The 22,527-nt window shown below is 35.7% G+C and overlaps 2 protein-coding genes across 2 annotated transcripts; one reads left to right on the top strand and one right to left on the bottom strand.

The window, feature by feature from the left end:
- Positions 1 to 4,194: 4,194 nt before the first annotated feature.
- LOC132624065 (thioredoxin reductase NTRB-like) lies at positions 4,195 to 13,290 on the top strand. The gene is made up of 2 exons (XM_060338900.1): positions 4,195 to 5,332; positions 12,959 to 13,290. Exons 1-2 carry the CDS (start codon positions 4,300 to 4,302, stop codon positions 13,027 to 13,029), a joined length of 1,104 nt encoding a protein of 367 aa, XP_060194883.1. The 5' UTR covers positions 4,195 to 4,299; the 3' UTR covers positions 13,030 to 13,290.
- A 4,492-nt stretch (positions 13,291 to 17,782) lies between these two features.
- LOC132625211 (3-hydroxy-3-methylglutaryl-coenzyme A reductase 1) lies at positions 17,783 to 22,118 on the bottom strand. The gene is made up of 4 exons (XM_060340046.1): positions 20,930 to 22,118; positions 19,798 to 19,979; positions 19,166 to 19,512; positions 17,783 to 18,647 (listed from the first exon to the last, which is right to left on the bottom strand). The coding sequence occupies exons 1-4, from the start codon at positions 21,973 to 21,975 to the stop codon at positions 18,402 to 18,404; spliced, it is 1,821 nt and encodes a 606-aa protein (XP_060196029.1). The 5' UTR covers positions 21,976 to 22,118; the 3' UTR covers positions 17,783 to 18,401.
- Positions 22,119 to 22,527: the final 409 nt, after the last annotated feature.

Genomic DNA, 22,527 nt, shown 5'->3' with positions numbered 1-22,527 from the left:
TGATCCCTATTATATGATAAGGTTTTCTCTATAACTAAAATGAGCGTTTAACTTCCACCTTTAAAATTGAGAGAAGTGTTCTTTGAGAACTCTGTAATTACGAAACTATAAGAACGTAGTCAATGCTTTAACTTTTTTTGATTTTTTTGATTTTCATATGTATATTATCATCATAGATTAGATTTTATTCCCGCATGCACGTCTTACACCACATATCTTTTTGCTTTTGGTATTATAGAATTTTTATTTTCTATCAACCAAATAAGTATTAAAAAAAAATGTATGACCGCGCGATGCACCGGTTGATATTCATTTGAAAAGTGAAATTAATGTCTTTAAATTTTGTGTATATAGGCAAATATATTTTACTTTCTGATCAGGTCACATCACAAGTTACAATCCCTTCTCTTGTAGAGAAAAACAGAGGGTCACAATAACTTATTTTCTTCTTCTTAGCTTATTGGCTGGAAAGATGCTGAGGTTAATAACATGTATACGAGGAGCAAGTGGATTTGGATCAGCTCCACTGCTGAGCAAGTTACTTGTGGAATTGATGCTAGAGCTCTAACGTAACTGTCAATTGTTACAGAGAATATTTACAATTTTATATGTAAGGAAGTTGATCGGTTTTTACGACTACCATAGAGAAGAGATATCACTATATTCCTTTTTATTTACTTTTAAATTCTATAAGTAACTTCACTCAATTGTTAGATTATTTTCAGTATTTCTATAACAAAATGAACACACAGTAAAAGATTTTTTGATAAACAATACTACCACTAATCTTTTAAATTTTCTTCATGTTAAAAAACAAATTTTATTCCCAATTGATGAATTTCTTGATATTATTATTAACATAAAAAATAAGGTAAATTTTCTTTAAAATATTTGCAGAGTTTTTAGTGTCCCTCAAAGATTTTAGTTTATTTCTATTTACTTTTTTTTTTTTTTTTTTATAACTGAGCAAATAAATGATTGAAGTTGTCACAATAAAATCGTAAGTGTAAAGTGTTCGGCTGAACATTACTTTTATTCTCTACGGAAAAAGGAATATCTTCAGATGTTACGTTGTTAGAAAATAGAATTCAGCTTATGTTATTTACATTTTTTTCTTTTTAGTGAGTTTCTTTAGTTTTCATTTCATGATTTCTTTTTTTCGAATATAAGGAAAATGTAGTAAATTAAAACAGAAGGGTTACTTTCCAATAGATGAAGTCAACTAACTATATATATGTGTATCAATGTATATTAGAGAGAGTTATGTAAAACTTTTTTAAAAAACTATTTTTCGTTATTCCTTTATAAAGAAAGTCTAACGATGAAAATAAGTTTTTCAAGCTCTACTTTTTTTAAAAAAAGTTTATGGTTTTGCTTTGTTGATATATAGTGTATTTTTCATAACCACGCGAAGCGCAAATAATTTCACTAGTATAAAGAGATTTTTGTACTTCTATTTCATGGGGAAAGATGAAAAAACAAAAAGACAAAATGTGAACCTTTGACATTGTAAATAGGCTGCTTTGGAATCGGGCAGCTCAGCAGCAAGGCAAACCAAGACTGGCAAATAGTATTTGTTTTGATGACCATAGTGTATTTGTTTTGATGACCATAGTGTATTTGGATGTGATTCTTTGGCCTGTCCTTATCCAACTGTTACTAGAAGATTCGTTAGTTATTCCTAGATTTCACATTAAGATAGCTAAATCTCTTCCAATTTATTTCCTAGCACACGTTTGGCTGACTTGTTGAAGCTTTCGCATCTCTTAAATACTACGGAACTTGCCCGAAGCGCATGAAAATACAGTAAATTCAGAAATTATATTTCTATAAATTTAATTGAGATAGAGGAAATAAAAAATTTCAATTATATGAATTAGAAAATGATAAAATTACAATATAGATACTTTAGTAGAATTAGAGCTTAAAGGAATTACATTTTAATTCCATTGTCAAATATTCTTTAAAATGAAAAGAATAATTTATTAAGATTTTTTTATATATATATATATATATATTCTATTTGGGGACGGAGGGAGCTTGTACGCGATTTTCTTAGTTCGAAATTATTCAAATACATGTATTTAAGGCCATCTTTTTCTTTTTTTTTTTTTCCTTTCATTAGAGGTAAAATTCTTGTTGGATTTCTTCTATTCATGTAAGAAAAAGAAATGAAAAGTGATAGAAACTAAAATAGGGGGAAAAGAAATAAGTAACGAAATTAATTCGTCTCTATCCTCTATTACAGTATTTGCTTTTGTTCCTTTATTATTTTTTCTCTTCCCTTTTTCCCTTTTTTACGGTTACTCTACAAAATTAAAAAAAAAAATGCTTTTTCTTCAAGCTTACAAATCTCTATTTTTTTATTCTAATTCTCCGAAACATATTTTATTTTTATTCCAATATGTTACTCGTTTTGTAAATAGAGAAAAGTAAATCTCAAGGAAAAAAAAAATAGAACCAAATAGTTGGAAAAAGCAAAAGAAAAAATATTAAATTTTTACAATTTTTAATATATTTCTTTTCAGCAAGGATATTTAAGATATATTTTTTTCATTTTACCTTAGTCATTCTTTAGCACCTCAAATGCCAATAGTTGATTGGAGTGTCACCTGTCAAAATCAATTAGTCTCTAATATAAATTTAGAAAAAAAAAACTATTGACACAAGAATTTTGACAAAAAAAATATGTACTACAATGTACATATAGGTAGAGAAAGCAAAAACTAATATCTACGTACTAAAGGAGAAATTCTAAAAAAAATGTGAACATAATAATATATATGTATGATGTATGTGGAATTGAAGTACTCAAAACTAAAGATTAGAACAACAAAAATAACAATAATAACGCCTCAAACTATATGTGTATGAAAAAACTTATTCTAGATTAGACTTAACAAATTTGATAAAACTCACTCTATATGACTTAGTTTTTTTTTTTTTTATAGAACTTAATATGTCAGCTCGGTCTATTTTTTCTAAAAGAACGGGCTCATATATATAGGACTAAATATACTGACTCTAAATTTTGAATTCTCCACTAAATTCAAATTGTTTAAGACATAACAAATATAAATATGAAGAGAAGAGCGTGAAGACGTACTTATACAAGCCATAATTAATGAAGAATATGCAAATCCAATAAAAATTAGTGGAAGATAATGAATCAATAAGAGATTAAATTGTTTCAAAATGAGCAATAAATCAAAATAATTCCGTTCCAATATCCGACGACTGCAATAATCTTCACGGGTTGATCCTTAGAACAAAAAGATAAGTCTATACTTTCAAGGAAATGTAGTGCCATTTTCTTTTAAGCTTATTTGTAAGAAGAATAAGAAAGAATACGGAGTAGTACTAATTTAATTCACTCCCACGATCTCTTCTTACCACGTGGGCTGATACATGGATACGGTTATCTGGGCTTTAATTGGTTTGTCTTAAAGATTTGACTTGATTACTCAGACGTGAAATTTAGTTCAACATTTATTTTGTGAGGCCTTTTAAAGTCAATTAGTTAATAGATTATGTGTAAAACAAATTTAAAAAAAAGGAGAAAAAAGCTAAATAAGAATGATGATCATAGAGAGGTGTCACATCATCTTGTCTATGCCTAGCTTTGTATTATATATAGATTTTCCCCTTAGTATAATTTGATCTTAAGTTCTTATTAGGACATCCATTAGACGTTTCTTGTTGATTTTTCATACTAGATCTACTTCTTCTTCTTTTTTTCCGCAAACGAAACAAATGGGTATTAAGAGAAATGAAAACATCCATAATATTTACAATGATCCATCTCACATTTTCACACTTTATGACAAAATAAATACATATTTGATCAGCTTTTGTAGCTAAACTAAACTATGATCTCGCTAAACTTTTAAAACCACATACTTTGAGATTTAGCTTTAATCTACATAAATGTTCCTTCAATTTCGATCCAAATTTATATCTCGAAGTTTTTTCCAAGAAATACAACAACATTTTAAGAAACTAAACCAAAAAATCATATTATTCAAACACCAATTTATACCAAGATGATATGGAATAACTTGGGCTTTAATTCACCAAATAAGTAGTAGTACTATTAGAAAACAAAAAAGTGAAGGAATAACATGTTGAGCTAAGTTAAGCATATAATTAGATTCCAAACATGCTTTTGCTTCCAAAACTACAAATATCATAAGCACACATTTCCATTCTAAATAAACTCCCAATTGAAATATATTCAATTCATATTAAACCCCAAAAGTCAAACTTTAACCCATACCATACCCCCTTCAAAATTCAAACATGAGAGGCAACTGTTGGCCAAAACTTTTAAATTCATTCAAAAAAGCCCGCACCCTAATTCCAATCGCCACCTTTACTACCACCGCCGCAAACTCCCCCAAAATCTCCTCAATGGACGACCTTCCCTTAAAAACCCGCATTTGTATCATCGGTAGTGGTCCCGCAGCACACACAGCCGCCATTTATGCCGCACGTGCAGAACTCAAACCAGTCCTTTTCGAAGGTTGGATGGCTAACGACATAGCTCCAGGTGGCCAACTCACGACAACAACAGACGTCGAAAATTTCCCAGGTTTCCCTGACGGTATTATGGGATCCGATTTAATGGAACGGTGTCGTTCTCAATCTATCCGTTTCGGTACAAAAATTTTCACCGAAACGGTAAATAAAGTTGATTTTACTAAAACTCCGTTTAAAGTTTTTACTGATGATAGAACTGTGTTAGCTGATGCTGTTGTTATTGCTACTGGTGCTGTTGCTAAACGGCTTGAATTTCCCGGGTCGGGTGATGGTAGTAATAACGGGTTTTGGAATAAAGGAATATCGGCTTGCGCCGTTTGTGACGGCGCTGCGCCGATATTCCGTAATAAAGAGTTAGCTGTTATTGGTGGTGGTGATTCAGCTATGGAAGAAGCTAATTTTTTAACTAAGTATGGTTCTAAAGTTTATATTATACATAGGAGGGGTGAATTTAGGGCATCTAAGATAATGCAGAATAGGGCATTGAGTAACCCGAAAATTGAGGTGATTTGGAATTCTAGTGTTTTGGAAGCTTATGGAGAGAAGGTTTTGGGTGGGTTGAAAGTGAAGAATGTTGTTACTGGGGAGGTTTCGGATTTGAAGGTTTCGGGGTTGTTTTTCGCGATTGGGCATGAACCGGCGACCAAGTTTTTGGAGAAGCAAGTTGAGTTGGATGGTGATGGGTATGTTGTGACGAAACCGGGGACGACGTTAACGAGTGTTAAGGGTGTTTTTGCTGCTGGTGATGTGCAGGATAAGAAGTATAGGCAGGCTGTTACTGCTGCTGGTTCAGGTTAGTGGTTCGGTTTTGCTTCAGTATTTATTGATTTGCTTGGCTCAGTATGGCTGATACTTTATTCTTTGTTGTGAATTTTAACCTTTAGAATTTAGATATCAATCGTTGGACTAGCCTTTTGATGTTCTTGAAAGTGAATGCTTGTAGATATTTCTTTTGTTGCTGTTGGCAGAGACGTGTTTCATTAGTATAGAGAACTTTTAGTTATATCGATGGAGTAGAGAATGCACTCTTTGCAGATATGTCGTCTGAATATTTGCTGATGAAATACAATACCTCCAAGTGACACATGTTTCATTAGTATAGAGAACTTTTAGTTGTATAAATGGAGTAGAGAATGCACTCATTGCAGCTATATTGTCTGGATATTTTCTGAAGAAATACAATACCTCCAAGTGATATTATGGTTATGTTCACTCTTGTGAAAAAATATGGGAGAAAATATTATTATTGAATTGAGTATCTACATTATTACATTGAGCCCTATTTATAGACACTACACCCTAATCCTTTTTCATGTAGTATACTATATACAAATCCTATTCCTATTCCTATTCTAACACTCCCCCTCAAGCTGGTGCATACAAGTCATATGTACCGAGCTTGTTACAGATGTATCTAATACGAGGACGACTGAGTGACTTGGTGAAAATATCCGCAAGGTAATCACTCGACTTCACAAATTTAGTAACAATATCTCCGGAGAGTATCTTTTCCCTGACAAAGTGACAGTTAATCTCTATGTGCTTAGTCCTCTCATGAAATACCGGATTTGATGCGATATGAAGAGCCCCTTTGTTATCACACACAAGTTCCATTTGACTAATTTATTCAAATTTTAGTTCTCCGAGCAATTGCTTAATCCAAACTAGCTCACAAGTTGCTACAACCATTGCTCGATATTCTGATTCGGCACTAGATGGAGCAACGACACTCTATTTCTTACTCTTCTAGGACACCAAATTATCTCCTATTAACACACAATATCCGGATGTAGAACGTCTATCAGATGGTGATCCTGCATAATCAACATATGTATATCCAACGATCTGCTCATTGCCTCGATCTTCGAAAACCAGTCCTTTACCCGGAGCTGACTTAGTATATCGCAGAATGCGGACAACTGCATCCCAATGACTATCACAGGGAGAATTCATAAACTGCCTTATAACACTCACATGAAACGAAATGTCAGGTCTAGTCACTGTGAGATAATTCAACTTACCAACCAACCGCCTATATCTTCCAGGATCACTTAGTGGCTCCCCCTGTCCTGGCAGGACTTTAGCATTCGAATCCATAGGAGTGTCAATGGGTTTGCTGAGGAGGTGTAGGGACAAGATGTTTGATGAATAGTTCCTTGGTGAGTCATAATTGCTGAAACTGGGAGGATTTGTATTCTAAGGCATTATCACTGTGAAAAGTATGAATAGAAACACCAAATTGATTTTGTATTTCAGCACAAAACTTTTGAATATAGAGAATAGCTCAGAACGATCTTTCATTAAGAACAACCAAGTACATCTTGAAAAAAATCATCAATGAAACTAACAAAATAACGAAATCCTAAAGGTGAACCGACTCTTCTTGACCTCAAATATCAGAAAGAACTATTAAAAAATAAGACTCTGCACGACTCTCAGCACTACGAGGAAAGGTAGTGCCAGTGTGTTTCCCAAGTTGACACGACTCACAATCTAATTTGGACAGACTAGACAAACTAGGCAGCATCTTTTGTAGCTTGAACAGACTCGGATGTCCCAATAGTTTATGGATCAAGTCTGGAGGATTTGTAATGGAGCATGCTGTGGAGGAATTAGGAGAGGTAAATGTTAGATAGTAGAGGCCTTGTGATTCATATCCTGCACCAATCACCTGTCTCGTACTGTGGCTCTGCGTAATAAAAGAATCATCAAAAAAATATTATGGTACAATTTAGGGCACGTGTCAAACGACTGGCAGATGCAAGATTAAAAAGGCAACCAGGGACATAAAGAACAGAGTTTAGAGTGACAGAAGATAGGGAATTAGCTTCTCCAACCCCTTTTGGTTTTATTTGGATCCCATTGACTAAAGTAACCAGAGGAAGAGACTGTGAATAAATAATATTTGACAAAAGTGATTTGTTACCAGAAATATGATCAGAAGCTCCTGAGTCAACGACTCACGATGGAGGGATACTAGATTGTGAAACACAAGCGAAGGAATTACTAGCAACAGAAGTATTAGGCTGAGAATCCGTGGCTACTTGTGGAGATGTCTGCTTACTTGCTCGATACTGAAGGTACTCATTATATTCAACATCAGATAAAAGCCTCGGATTTCCTGTAGTGTCAGTCTGAGCAATATGAGCATTGTTGGGTGGTTGACCATGCAGAGCACGACATAGGTCACGAGTGTGTCCAAACATATGACAATAACTACACTGAACATCATTGGGTAGTGGACCATGTAGAGCACGACATACATCGCGAGTGTGTCCAAACCTATAACAATAACTACACTTATTTCGAGATTTTCCAAAGCGACCTCTTCCTCACCGATTATCTATAGACTGTGATGCTCGATTCTCTATGGTTTAAGATGCGAGAATAGATTAGTCAACGGTTGGTGATGAAACCACTGTGTGATTAGGAGGCGTAGCAAGACGAAGCAAACGAGAAAATAGTTCATCAATTGTATCAATTGTAGGAACCGTAGGACTAGCCAAAATCTAATCACGCACCGAATCAAGGTCAGTAGGAAGTCCAGTAAAGGTAAGAACTAGAAACAACATTTGTCTTTGCTTTTGTTGTTTTTCAACGTTCGTAGTGACTGGCATCAACTGTTCAAATTCCTCCATGACTGTCTGTACCTGTCCCAAGTAGACATATCTGATTCTTGTTTCTTTAAGTTGGTCATCCGAGATATCACATCATAAAATCGAGTTATGTCATTAGTGTATAAAGCGCGAGCCTTTTCCCAAATTGAATATCATGTCTGGAAGCAATGGAACAAGGGCATCAACTTGGGATCAATAGATCTCTACAGAAGGCTACATAATTGAGCGTCAACCTTCTCCTACTGTGCTTTGGCCTTTCCATCTGTCTCACTAGCCTTTTCCTTTTCGTCAACCACAATAGCCTTTTGTGTTAAGTGATCTTTAACACCTTGACCCTTGCACCACAACTCAACCGAGGAGCCCAAGCTAAATAGCTTGAACTTCCCATTAACAGTTCGGAAGTAATCATAGGGCTTGAAGTTTCGATTCCCGTGTTTTTGGAGCCAAAAATATCATAGCCGAGAGACATGGCTCAAAACTTCAAGAAAGACACACAAAATAGGGACACAGCTTAGCTGATGGTGCTAAGAAAACAGAGATCCAGAAGCTGCCGGAAAACTAAAAGTGATCGGAAGTCAGAAATAACTGCTGGGGTAGGTGCGGAATTGCTGACACACCAGGTTGGGAAAAAGAAAATTGTCAAAAAAAGTGGCCCGAAAAATGCAGATCTGCCGGACACAGTGCAGCAGTCGTCGGAATCCTAATTCCGGCAATTGGAATCTTCTGCAAACTGATATAAAGTGCTTGGAAGACCTGGGCGACCTCACCTGAAGGGAAACAGATTGGAAAACAGTGCTATATTGCCGGAAAAACAATGCTGAACTGCCGGAACACTGTTCACGTGTACTGTTCACGTCGGAAAAATTGTTCCGGTGATTATATTCTATTATGGCTCTGATACCATGTGAAAAAATACGAGAGAAAATATTATTATTGAATTGTGTATCTACATTATTGCATTGAGCCCTATTTATAGACGCTGCACCCTAATCCTTTTTCACGTAGGATACTATATACAAATCCTATTCCTATTCCTATTCTAACAACTCTTGTTTGATAGTAATTGTTATCATTCATAATGGCTTAGGATTCAGATTCTGAAATGCAATATTTGGGAAGGAAAAGAACGAATAATCAACACCAGCTTAGTTGTTTCAATTTGATTTGGTTAATGTAGGTGGAATTTCTCAATATCAGAAAGAAAGAATAGAACAAAACTGTGATATAAAGAAAGCAGGAGTAATGTGGAGATTGTATTAAGAGGGTTTTAGGGAACCGTGCCGCCTAAAGTATCACCTGAATGTTAGTCTGTGCCTTGTAGTTAAGTGTAAATATTCTTTGGCAAGGTTTTAGGGTAAGGGCCTCGTTGCAGAGGTGGGGTGGTGGGGCTGCACTGCTGATGGCGAAGAAAAAGGGTATAAGGGAAAATCTTGTTGGTTACAAATTAATAGGAGTCGGTGGTTAAATGTAGCTTTCGTATTTTCATCCAGTTTCAGGTTTTATCTGGTTCAAAATCAACCACCAGAAATCTAATTTACAGTTGATTACTTGGTGAATGAGGGGAAGCAGACCTGATTATGGTTTAGGCTGCATTAAGATTAAGACGTCTGAATCTATCTGAATATTAATATGTTGCATCTACGTCTGAACACTAAATGATTTAGACTGTTTGTTTTTTAAATATCTGAACACGCATATTTTATTTATATTTAAACCTAATAAATATACAATTCACTTAAATAGTAATCAAATAGTAATGTTGAAGTGTTAGAATAAAGTATTAGTAGCAAAGTTTTGTACCCACATTCTTCAAGTTAAACTGCCAAAGTGATTATGAAATTTGTCATAATCCATATGAATGTTTTATGTACACACGGAAACAAGAATCTAAGTACAAACTATTTTCATTATGCAATTACAAACTAATCCAAAGAATAAGTACTCTCAGTAGAAGAAAACGCCAAACATACGGTCAAGGAGACCAGCTATTGAATTGAAACATTTATTTGAGTCGAAAACCAAGGGGTAAAAATCCCAAACACGACTTCAACAAACATTTAGCTGCTCTGTGGAAATGCCCTCATTAGGACTCATTAGCTCCCTTAAGAAACCTCGCTAGCCTCAACAAACATTTGATTTTCTTTCCAACCTTAAGTTACTACTGATTTGTTTGTTAATCTAAAACAAATCAGAGTTGACTTGAAAGAGATTAATGGAAAGATAAAAATAAAATCGGTCCAAACAAGTTAATCAATTCATTCAGACCCACAAAGTTTTCAAACCCTTCTTCTATTTTACCCTCTATCAAAGAACCCATTAATCAGAAGAAGTATAAATTGGCCAAAATAATAGGCATGTATAATTTTGCAACTTTTCAGTTAAAAGGTAGAAGAAATCACTGCCATGGAAGAAGAATTGCTTGTTGGGTTGATAGTTGAAGCGGAGAGAGAGAGAGAGAGAGAGAGAGAGAGAGGCGTAAACTTTTTCTTCCGAAAATAAAAAAATGTGTCTTTACCCGAAAAAGGAGACGTGTTTTGACTCTGAATGAGATTCAGACTTTGTCCTAGGTCTGACCGAATAAGACATATTCAGATCAATTAAGAGAATTTTAAAATTAAAAAACAAATGGACTTAATGGGCTTGGATCTGAATGATTCAGATTCAGAGTCCCATTAAATGCAAACAAGTAGGGCCTTAGACCTTGCCATGATTTACATTACGAAACGTAAGAATTCACATTATTTAATGCTCTTGCTTGTCTTTAATTTTAGTAAAAAAAATATGCTTCAATATGAAACCAATCCCAAATAGATGATTCGTCAAAAATTACAATCTTTTTGGCTAACTGATGGTATCTTGTCCAAGTTCTTAGGATTAACCTTCCCCCTTTTTCTTTGTAATGAGAATGTTTAGCCTAAACTATCTGCGAGGGATTGTAAAAATGTTTGTGAACTCAGTAAGAGAGTTGGTGACCTCATGCTTTACTAACTATAATCATAAGAATCATGATTATAGGATCACATCCTATGAAATCAATATTGATCCTAATAACAAAATACAAGCATCAACTAGAATCTGAGACATTTTTTTTCTGAGTAAAAGGTAACTTAACTAGAATCTGGGACTTTTGATAATCCATTTACACAAGAATAAGCTTTTCAACTATGTTGCCCAGACTCTTCAAAAGAGCCGACAGGTGTGTGTCGGGTCCTCAAAAGTAGTGCATTTTTGGAGGATCCTACACGGGTGCGGCAGCATTTTAGGAGAGTCCGAGCAGCATAGCTTTTCAGTGATGAAAGAAGCAGGATTGCTTTTGGTGTTTTATGACAAAAGAATGGCTCTTTCTCCACCATTCTAAGGCAGGATTAGTTCCTAAAGATATATCTAGACAGAATGACTGCAAAGCAAATACCATATAGTTAAATCAGTTTGCTCTCGGGAAACCAATTTGTTGAATATGTAACTCCTCTCGTAGAAATAAAAAATCAATATTGCTATAACACATCACAAGGACAACTTCGTTTCCTTGTCAAAAGAATGGCTCTTTCTCCACCATTCTAAGGCAGGATTAGTTCCTAAAGATATATCTAGACAGAATGACTGCAAAGCAAATACCATATAGTTAAATCAGTTTGCTCTCGGGAAACCAATTTGTTGAATATGTAACTCCTCTCGTAGAAATAAAAAATCAATATTGCTATAACACATCACAAGGACAACTTCTTTTCCTTGTCAAAAAAAAAGTTGTCCTTTGTGATGTTCTATAGTCAATATTGATTTTCCAATTCAAAAAATGGTTATGCAATTGTGAGATGTAGTGCTAGTCTGTGGTGATATCAGATGCTGATAGTCTACAGAAATGGTTTTGGGTTTTTTATTCGTGGCAACTTATATTCATCATTATTTCTGAGGTGTTGTGATTTTTTGGGAGATACATAAATGTCTATGGATGACGATTATGGTGTATATTGTAGGACTTGTTTGCACGTTCCACATTTTTTGTTTAGTTCTGTACTTGTTGTTACCTTAATTTGCAGAAATGTATCTTAAGGATCCTACTAAGTTCAGGACACGTTCCTGAACTATGATTTATTGGCTTTTCCATTCAGTATTGCATTTTAAATTATGCTTTGGTGGTTGTAGGTTGCTAGTGTTGATTCATTTTTCTATTTTTGGACTATGCCTTGAGAAGGAAATATCTTTTCTGATAATTAAACTGAGAAAAAACAAAAACATTTTAAAGGAATGACCTTGTGAAAGAAATATGATGTCTGTTGAGTGCGATCTACATATAGTGAACCTTGTGAGATAATTTGATGTCTGTTGGATGTGCTTTGTAACGTTGGCAGGGGCCTTTGGTGCCTAGCTTTTTTGTTGTTGTGCCTCTTGCCCTTTTCTTTTTTAAACATTTCTTTTTGCTAATTGTATCGGGAATATCTTTATATATGAGATTTTTGGTGTACTGCTATTAGTAACCTTAAAATCTTTTGACACTCAAGACTTCACCAATAGTGTTGTTGGAATCTCTTACCATACAAGACTTGAGATATCTATGGTCTACTGAAGTGAAAAAATGTTAGGAAATTACTTCCCATGTAAAAGTTGTAGTGGCTATCTGAGATGGTGATCATTTAGGGGAAGACAGTGTGATGATTATATCATGTTTTTCTTAATTGCCTGTGTTTTGCTTCGTTACTGCTATATGGTCTTTAAGTGGAACAATTGTATCTTGACTCATGTTTCTCTTGATTTAACATATGGCCTAATATTTTTTTTTGGGGGGCGGGGGGGCATGCTTGTAGGATGCATGGCAGCTTTGGATGCTGAACACTACTTGCAAGAAATTGGTGCCCAAGAGGGAAAGAGTGACTGATTTCTCAAGAAAAAATAGAAATAAAAAGAGGGAAAGAGTGATTTGATTGCTTGGGTATTGTTCTATTGAAAGTGGCTCTGGACCTGTGTTCCAAAAGGTCTGGATTGCATTGAAATCTTTGTATTAAGAATTTCTTTCCTCGCTATGATTTATGATTGAAAAGATTATTACTTCTATGAAATGATTTGTCGAGCTATGGTTTGTTCCTTGTAACTAAACAGTTGGATTAATTTGATATAATTATCATCAGTGTTGTCGCAATTTTATATCGTTGCAACTTCATTGCATTCTGTTAATTTTTAAAGCACGATTACATCAAAGACGTAGCGTGCCAACTCCAAAGTGACTGGGCCCGTTTGGTCATGCAATTTTTTCACTTTTTTTCGGAAAACGTTTTCACTTTATTTGGAAAAACGTTTTGTCATGAAAATTTCAAGTTGTATTTGGAATTTGGAAAACATCAAAAAACTTGTTTTCACTTTCAATACATTCAAATAACTAAATATTCTTTGCAAAAATTATAACCAAGCACAACTCCATCTTCAACTCCGAAACAGAGCTAAAGATCGAGGAAGCTCTTCGTTCAGACAGGGTTCAAGAAGATTCCATTATTGAAAAGAGGCACCAGCCATAATAAGAAGCAGGCGAAGTAGCTAGAAGCACTCGCTTTACGCCCTTGAATTATTATTCACGAATTATCTGTACGGGTCGATACTCCCATCCCCTTTGTTTTAGCAACTAATCGTAAGGTCTCCTCGCCAAGAGCTTCCCGCGACGACAGAGGAAGCAACCCGTCTGCTGTGGCGGGATGGCTTTTTTCAACTCTAAAATATCAAATAAAGTGAAAAATATTTGGTTCATGGCCAAACGCCTACTTAATCTTGTAACTATAGTTAGAATGTTTATCGACAAGTAGTTTGGGCAATAAATTTCGGTAACATGGTGGTGAAGTGCTATTTCAATGAACATTACTCTTTAGAATAGATAGTGATTTTCAATCAAAGATTGTGTAACAAATTACTCCCTTCGTTCACTTTTACTTATCCACTTTTTACTTTGCACATTTCTTAAGAATTAATAAATGAAGTATGTATTTTACTATAATGCCCATATTAATTGGTATATAGTCTCATTGAACTTGGAGAATGATTTTGAAATGAATAATTAATGTTAAGATAAAACAATTTTTTTTTTGTCTTTTCTTGATATGGTAAAGTGGACAAGTAAAAGTAAAAAATTATTTTTATTGTAGTGGACAAATAAAAGTGAACGGAGGGAGTACAATATTTCTTTTCAGCAGAATTATGGTTTCTAGAATAGCTCAAAATCTGAACAATGTGTTATATTCTTCTGTTGGAAGGGTAAGTTGAGTGCGCGAGATTGAATTTGTATCATCTTTTCATGAATATTTTGACTATTTTCCGGAGCACAAAGTGTTGATTTAATTGGCAGGAACAAATGGTTTCAGTCTCTCTATCACGGTGATAGCATGGTGTTGAATTTATGTTATTAGTGACGAAAAAATCAATACCAGGAACATCAGTTAGGATTCAATCGCATCAACATATTACTCTTTCTTCTGGCAATAAAATGCTTGTTTGAATTAAGTTTGCTTGATGGATGCTTCAACCTTCTGGATATTTCTTTTATGACGATAACTATATGGTACAGATTAAGATGTGTAAACCAACATAAACTATCCCTTAACCCCTGTTTGGACGGTGGTTTCCCGTTGTTCATTAATGTATGGTTTTTTAGGAAATCATATTTGTTTCCATTATTCTTAAAATTATGTGGTATGGTGTTGTAAACCCGTGGTTCATTCCATGGTTATATAACCATGAAAAGTCTTAATTTTTGAAACCACGAATTTGGTGGTTTTTCCGTGATTACGTATTTCATTTCTCCATTATACCCTCCACCCTCCACCATCCACCCCACCCCACCCCCACCCTACCACTCACCCCACCCCCACCCCTGTCCTACGCTACCACTCAGCCCCACCCACCCCCCGCCACTCACCCCAACCCCACCCCGCCCTACCACCCACCCCCACCCCCAACTACCCCACTCCTCTGCCACCCACCCCCACTACCCCAACCACCACCCACTACCCCTCACCACCGCCCAACCCCACCTCACAACAACTCACCCCACCCTCATCCCACTCTACCCACCCCTCCACCACCCCTACCCACTACCCCCTCACCACCACCCAACCCCACCCCCACAACCACTCACCCCTACCCTACTACCCACTACCCCCACTCTCATCTCACAATCACCCACCTCACACCACCCACCCCTCTCCTACCCACTACCTACTTATTTTTTAAAGTTCCTATTTTATTCTTTACCTGAGTTTTATTAATATATATAAATTATTTCTAATTAAGAGTTAAGAGTATTTTAGTAAACTTACAAGTTATTATACAGTACCATACAATCAAACCAAATAATACAAACATTATTAAACCACAACAAACGATACAGTCTATCCAAACATTGTATTCATTAATACAGTACAATACAATACAACACCATATTGTACCATATCATATTGTACATTAATGAACCACGGGAAACAACCATCCAAACAGAGGGTTAGTTGCTTGTGTGTACACATTTATTAGGCGCGACAGTAATACGATTACTTGTTTGCTTGAGCCGACATGAAACTGTAAGGTGTATGCACGTTGGACGCTCCCAATTTGTACCAAACCTAAATTTATCGAACATTTGGCCTTTAGATAGCCACGTAATTTAGGCTTGTCCAAATTCGTATTGACTTTCTTTTGTCATGAATATTTGGACCTTAGCTAGTCCTAGCCTATATCTTTGATGCCGATTTGCCATCTAGCATAGAGTTGTTAAAATGGATTAGTTAAGAATATGTTTTGAATAGGATATGCTTAGGACATGAGCTTGCTTTTGCAAAAATGCATTACCTGTGATAAATGATATCAGCGTTAGTACGTTTAAAAAGGAACTGCTCCTTTCTAAATTTAAAAATGATTTTATTTAAATTTCCTGTTTTACTCTAAATGAGAAGTTTTTATAGCCACTCAAATATTATGATACATTTAAGACAAAAATTTCAATTTTTTTTACAGTCACACTAATATTATATCATATTTTAGATAACAAATTCCAAAATTTTTTAATTCTTTATTAAATTTCGTCTGGTTAAATAGGTTCATATCAGTTGAAACTAAGGGAATAATTGATGTCAGTGTATCTCACAGTTTCGTTTGTTAGCTCTATGGATCCATCACCGCTGTGAGTAGTACCCTTCAAACTAAACCCTGCAAAGTGACGTTTTCCTACATTTCATCCACAAAAAATGGACAATTGAGATGGCATGTGTCTGAATTTTTGCAATGACAGTTTTTAGCAAACTCGGCTTTTGAGTTTTTAGAAAGTGCAGGTCTTTGAGCTTTTAAAAATCGAGTTTGAAAATCATCAAAAAGAATTAGAAGTACCTTTTTCTTGTTGCAAACATTATCAAACAAACACCAACAATTTAGAAATTGAGTATGCAAAATATTCCAATTACTGCTAATGACCTACTTTATTCAGCTTGACACCATCTAAAACAACCTACTTTATTCCAAACAGCTTGCATTTTGGAACAAATGACCCAGACCTACTTTATTTAGCTTGCCTACATCTCCACATTTAATCAAACGACTTTAGAGAAGTATACATATTCATATAAGTTCCCAGAAATGTTGATAAATCCACTGACTGCTAATTACAATGACATTTCGTACCGACTGACTTAGATTTTAGTTCCGCCTACCATATTGTAGCTATGAAGACTTAGGATAGAGCCTAGAGGATTAAGGACCACCTTATTTGGATTTGATTGGTCAGAGAAAAATGGATGGAACAATACCATTAACAGTACTTTAAGGCAAAGTTTGGTCAAGAACCATAGAATAGTAGTAGTTATCTTTCAGATTGATTTCTTCTTTGAGAAGAAAGAGTAAGACCATTGACATTTGATTCATGTTAAGATTTGGAAGATACTCACTCATCATCATTACTCCGATGAATTCCCAAAACTTTTCATTTCTTTATTTCAGTTTCCAATGTTCAGTTAGTTTCTTAGGCTTTGTTTCGTTGACATAAAATTCTAACATTTTACCTGTTAGTTATCCTAGTGGTACCCAGTGATCTCAATCTGACCGAAATATCACGATTATAAAAAGAACCTTCAATTGTATCTTCGATAGAGACAATTTTTCAGTATTGGTCGCCTGAAGCACTAGAATATGTACTCAATGAGATAATTTAAAATAAAATAAAGAAATTGTCTTTTATGGGTATTTTTTTTCTTTCAAAATGTCTTTTATCATTATGGGTATGAGGCATCCTAAATGGAACCTTTAACATATTATAATAGTTTACGAGAACAGTAAATTGTTTCTTTCATTGTCAAGGGTAAAATGAATCCCATTCCGCGTCTTTTAGACAAATTGAACCTCCAAGTTGTTCAAGATACAAGGAATGCGAATATAAACTAGTGTAGCATAAATGATTCTGTCTTTGGCCTCAGTTAGCAAACCCTGTTCTGATTTGGATCGATAATTGTGGACTAAAATATTTTAAGTTAATTAAAGTAGTGATTTTGGGACCTAAATACAGCCAATCTTCACATGAACAGGAGAGATCCATCAGCTTTAAACGTGTTTAGGCACATACATCGATGCTCTGGGAACAAACCAACCAACCATAATGATTGAATAAATAAGACAAAATAAAAATCATACTTTATACAAAAGCACACTTTCTGAGTAAATGTGAAGAATTTGAGATGCCATTACTCCCTAAATTACAGACTAGTCACAAATTAACAAACAAACAAACGAAGAGAGTACAACAGAAAAGATTAAAAGAAAGGGTCATCTTCCTAGGCACATTGAATGAAACTAACCAAGTGTTGGGAGGACAGTAAATTACAAGTTAACTCCACTGTTAACATGCCACCTAAATATATTTGCAGGTTTATTTTACACGAACTCAGAAAAATTACGACCCTACAACCTCACATGGCTTCATATAAAAAAAACGAACACTACATACAAATCCACCTTGTTGTGCTTGTCCTTTTCTCTTCTTGATAATTCTCCACATGACCATTGTCTTCCTGTGTCAACACCTGTTCAACTTTTTGGTCTCTGCCTACTCTTGCTCTTTCTTTCTTTTTTCTTTTCAAATTTGGTCTGCTGCTGCTCTCCCTAATTGGAAAACTTTATTCCTACTTTTATTGGAATCGATATCTTTAATGACATGGTCCTTAAAGGAAGCTACTTGGTGGGGCTGGTGATGTACACGAAGTTGGGATAGTTAATTTGTTTTGTTCCTCACTAAGAGGAGGTTACTTTGGTAACATCTTTGCTAGATCTATTGTATTTCATGTGGCTCTTAACCAGTTGCCCAGCCGAGATAGCTGACATTAGAGATAACTCACCAGCAAGAACAGAACCTGCTACTATTGTAGCCAAGAGCCTTGCATTTGACCCTGGTAACTCCCTGTTTGCACCTTTCACTCCCAGTAAGTTCAAGCAAGCCGATTGTGATGCAAGTTGGGTTCCACCACCAACTGTACCAACCTGATTTCATTATTGATAAATGCATTATTAATACAGAATATAAGATATGAAAATCAGGCATAAAGATTTATGCAACACGTGCTAGTCAGTCTGCTACACCACATGCCATTCGATCATGAATTTCTAATATGACAAGGTCGGTTAATGGACCCCCTTACTACTTACTGAAGACCATACTGTACTAATATTTCTGGCACCACCTCACCTGATAAAGACTACACTTGTATATCTTGGTATTTAAATGTTATGCTACATGTCAATATACCTCTTGGACAGATTCTACTAGTATCAAACTTGAGATCTGATGAAACCAAAGCTTCAGCCTGCACGTCTCTTAATAATAAAATTTAAACTGACTTGTCGTTGTATGTCCATATTTTTATCATAAATATCAGTAATTTAATCGTTCTTTTGTTAAAAAGTCCACAGATGCAGCAGGCGACGTGGAGTAATGAAAGAAGGTGGGATAGAAGAATAAGTATAATAAACAGTAAGAGGGGCACATGTTAGTTGTATACCTCAATAGAAGGCATAGTTACTGAAACATGGAGGTCCTTGCCATCATTTACAGCCTCCATCATAGTGATACAGTGAGAACTCTCTACATTCTGAGCAGGGTCCTGGCCAGTGGCTAGATATACAGCGGAGACGATGTTGCTGGCATGGGCATTGAAGCCACCAAGGGCACCAGCCATGGCTGATCCAGTAAGGTTTTTAAGCACATTCAGCTCCACTAAAGCAGCAACCTCAGTTTTCAAGACTTTCTTCACCACCTCTTCCTTGATAATTGCCTCGCAAACTACTGATTTTCCTCTCCCCTCAATCCAGTTAACTGCTGCTGGCTTCTTGTCCGAGCAAAAGTTACCTGTCACATATCCGATGATTTTCAATTAAATAAACATCTCCACACCAAGTAGGAAAAAAAAATAAGAACAATAAATGAAGACGAAGAATCAAATGACGTGTGTCATAACTGGAGACTTCTAGTTGTCTAGCATTTAGCATTATTAGGCAGACAAAAGCAAAAGTACAAATATGTCGTGAAGATACCCCTAGAAATTTTCTTCCTACTAAATTACTATAACAAGCCAGGGAGAAAATTAGCGAGGTATCTTTGAAAAATAAATAAATAAACAAGTAGATGAAATACCAGATATGCCGATGACATCCATGTCGGGATATTCGTTCTGAAGATAATCCAGAACGTTTTGCACACCTTTGGATACCATGTTCATTCCCATTGCATCACCAGTGCTACAGCTAAATCTCATATACAAATTTTTACCAGCTATTGCACATCGAATGCTCTGTAATCTGGCAAATCTGCTCGATCTGCAAAAATTCCATTACAAATATAAATTACTATCGAATGTGAAAACATAAATACTTAGACAACAAGCAACAACAACAACATACCCAGTATAATCCCACAAGTGGGATCTGGGGAGCAGTGGCGGATGCAGAATTTTCATTCAGGGTGTTCGAAAAAAAAAAAAGCTAAATATAATTTATTCAGGGTGTTCAAAAGTTAATATATGCACATAAACACAGAAAATTTACCCTATATATAAAAAGGGCAGCCCGGTGCACTAAACTCCCGCTATGCGCGGGGTCCGGGGAAGGGCCGGACCACAAGAGTCTATTGTACGCAGTCTTACCTTGCATTTCTGCAAGAGGCTGTTTACACGGCTCGAACCGTGACCTCCTGGTCACATGGCAGCAACTTTACCAGTTACGCCAAAGTTGCTGCCATGGCTCACCTTCGGCGAATATACTGTAATTTTTTACCGAACACCCTCGATAACATGTAGATCCGCCCCAGCTGGGGAGGGTAAATTGTACGCAAAATATGGGATAGCATGCAATTTAAACATCTATAAAATGGGTAAGTTGTTAGGATACTAGAAATCAGCACAAATCATTTATTTCTCTTTTTGGGTGGGATAAAAAAGATAGTGCGATCTCCTCACTAAACACATCGACATAAAGAGATCCTAAAAGGGTAAAGCATAACAAATTTTGTAACAGAAAATATAGAGTCAAGATATATATGGAATAGAGAAGCAAAACTTAAATGCTCTGTTTTAACTGTTTCATACTAACTCTTACCAACTATACAAGGACTCCAACATTTAAGTAATTTAACGGTCATTCATCGCTCTCCTGACCCCACTTGTGAGATTACACTGGCTATGTTGATGTACGACAGTTATTCATCCTGATTATGAAGGAAACAATATAATATCGTCCTGGAAAATGTTATGCATAAGAAGAACACTTACTTGTTGAAGACAAGAGAAAGAGTCTCGAAATTCAATGGATCCTCAACAAAGAACTTCAACTCAGCTGCTCTTTTAGCTGTGTTAAACCTAACAACCGGAGCTCTAGTCATCCCATCTTTAAGCAAAACACTGTCAGCCCCACCAGAAGCAAATATAGCCTTACAACCCCTATTAGTACTAGCTACTAAACAACCTTCAGTTGTCGCCATTGGCACTGAATACTCTCTCCCATCAAGCAACAATGGCCCCGCAATTCCAACAGGTATTTGCACGTATCCAACAGGCATTTCACAACACTGTCCAAGAATAGACTCATAATCAAAGCCTTCTAAGGGTAGCCCTTCTAACGACTTCCCTGTAATCCTCTGCAACGCTTCTTTCCTTATCGAAGCAGCTCGTTTACAATCACCAAGCTTAGATTCCAACGAATACGACGGTGTTTTACCCTGAACAACGGAAACAATAATCTCCTCATCGTCATCTGATACTACAGGTGTAATTATAGGTGCAGGTTTCTCCGCAACGGATAAAGCTACTTTACCAGGTTGTTGAGGAACCATTGGGCCAATTTGTCGAACAGGTGGTGTGCAACCAAGCGTAGTAGCAGCAACACATGACCCACCACGTCGACTATCTTCCTCAATAATAAGGTGTTCAGAGTTCTCATTCTCATCGTCAATATCCCAAGTATCACTATTCGATCTCGAAACAAATGACTGAACAAACCCAATACCAAAGAAACCCAACAGATATATAACAGAAGCAATTAACGAAACCATAGCTACCAATTCAGAAAGGGTAACAACATGTAGAGGAATAGAATTCCTGATCTTCTCACGCCACCTGACGAGAAGAAAATACATAACAGAGAAAAACATGGTGAAGAACAACCCATTTGTGAGATATAAAGGGAGTGGAAGAGCATCAGATGCTTTGGGTGAAGAAACTTGTTGTTGTTTGTGGGGTATCATTAGAGGTTCGCCGGCGGAAACGTCATCGTTTTTGGAAGTGTATAAAGGCTTGACAGGTCGCCGGCGAACGTCCATTGTAAGAAAATGGTTTATTTTCCGGTAGAAATACCGGCAAATGAAGTGAAAAGAATGTGGTAAGAAAAAGAAGAAAAAAAAGGAGACAAGTATACTATTATTGTGGGTGTATGAAGGACTGATTGTTTATTATGTGTGGAGAAGCGAAAGTTAAGGAAATGTATTTATAAGGGGAAAAGCGGTTGGCGCGCTGTAATTTGGGGCCACGCACACCTCGTGCTATTTCCTAGTATGTGCTAATTAATCTCTTCCCTCTCTTTCTTTCTGTTTTTCTTTGGAAAAAAAAAAAAAAAACTTTAAAACGTGATGTCTGAATTTATTTATTTTTCAAGAAACAATGTCTGAATGAACTTAAAATCTATCTTGAATAATCTATTGATGAATCGTTACTGTCACAAAGTACAAGCCTCAATAATTTTGTCTAACGAATACGTAGCTCTGATAATTATGTTAAACTCAAAATAATGTTTGAATTAACTTACGCATATATTGAGTAATCTATCAAACGTATTAATCTTTGATAACTATGTTCAACTCGAAATAATGTTTGAA

This window comes from Lycium barbarum, chromosome 12 (genome assembly GCF_019175385.1).
Source record: "Lycium barbarum isolate Lr01 chromosome 12, ASM1917538v2, whole genome shotgun sequence".
Taxonomy (NCBI): domain Eukaryota; kingdom Viridiplantae; phylum Streptophyta; class Magnoliopsida; order Solanales; family Solanaceae; genus Lycium; species Lycium barbarum.
The sequence above is the reverse complement of the archived record's forward strand: the minus strand, read 5'-3'. Positions and strand labels throughout refer to the sequence as shown.

Coding starts and splice junctions, on each gene's coding strand:
- LOC132625211 (XM_060340046.1), bottom strand. CDS start 21,975: ATGGACGTTCGCCGGCGACCTGTCAAGCCTTTATACACTTCCAAAAAC. Junction 19,513..19,797: donor GGATGTCATCGGCATATCTG/GTATTTCATCTA, acceptor GATATGTGACAG/GTAACTTTTGCTCGGACAAG. Junction 18,648..19,165: donor TAACTATGCCTTCTATTGAG/GTATACAACTAA, acceptor TAATGAAATCAG/GTTGGTACAGTTGGTGGTGG.
- LOC132624065 (XM_060338900.1), top strand. CDS start 4,300: ATGAGAGGCAACTGTTGGCCAAAACTTTTAAATTCATTCAAAAAAGCC. Junction 5,333..12,958: donor TGTTACTGCTGCTGGTTCAG/GTTAGTGGTTCG, acceptor GCATGCTTGTAG/GATGCATGGCAGCTTTGGAT.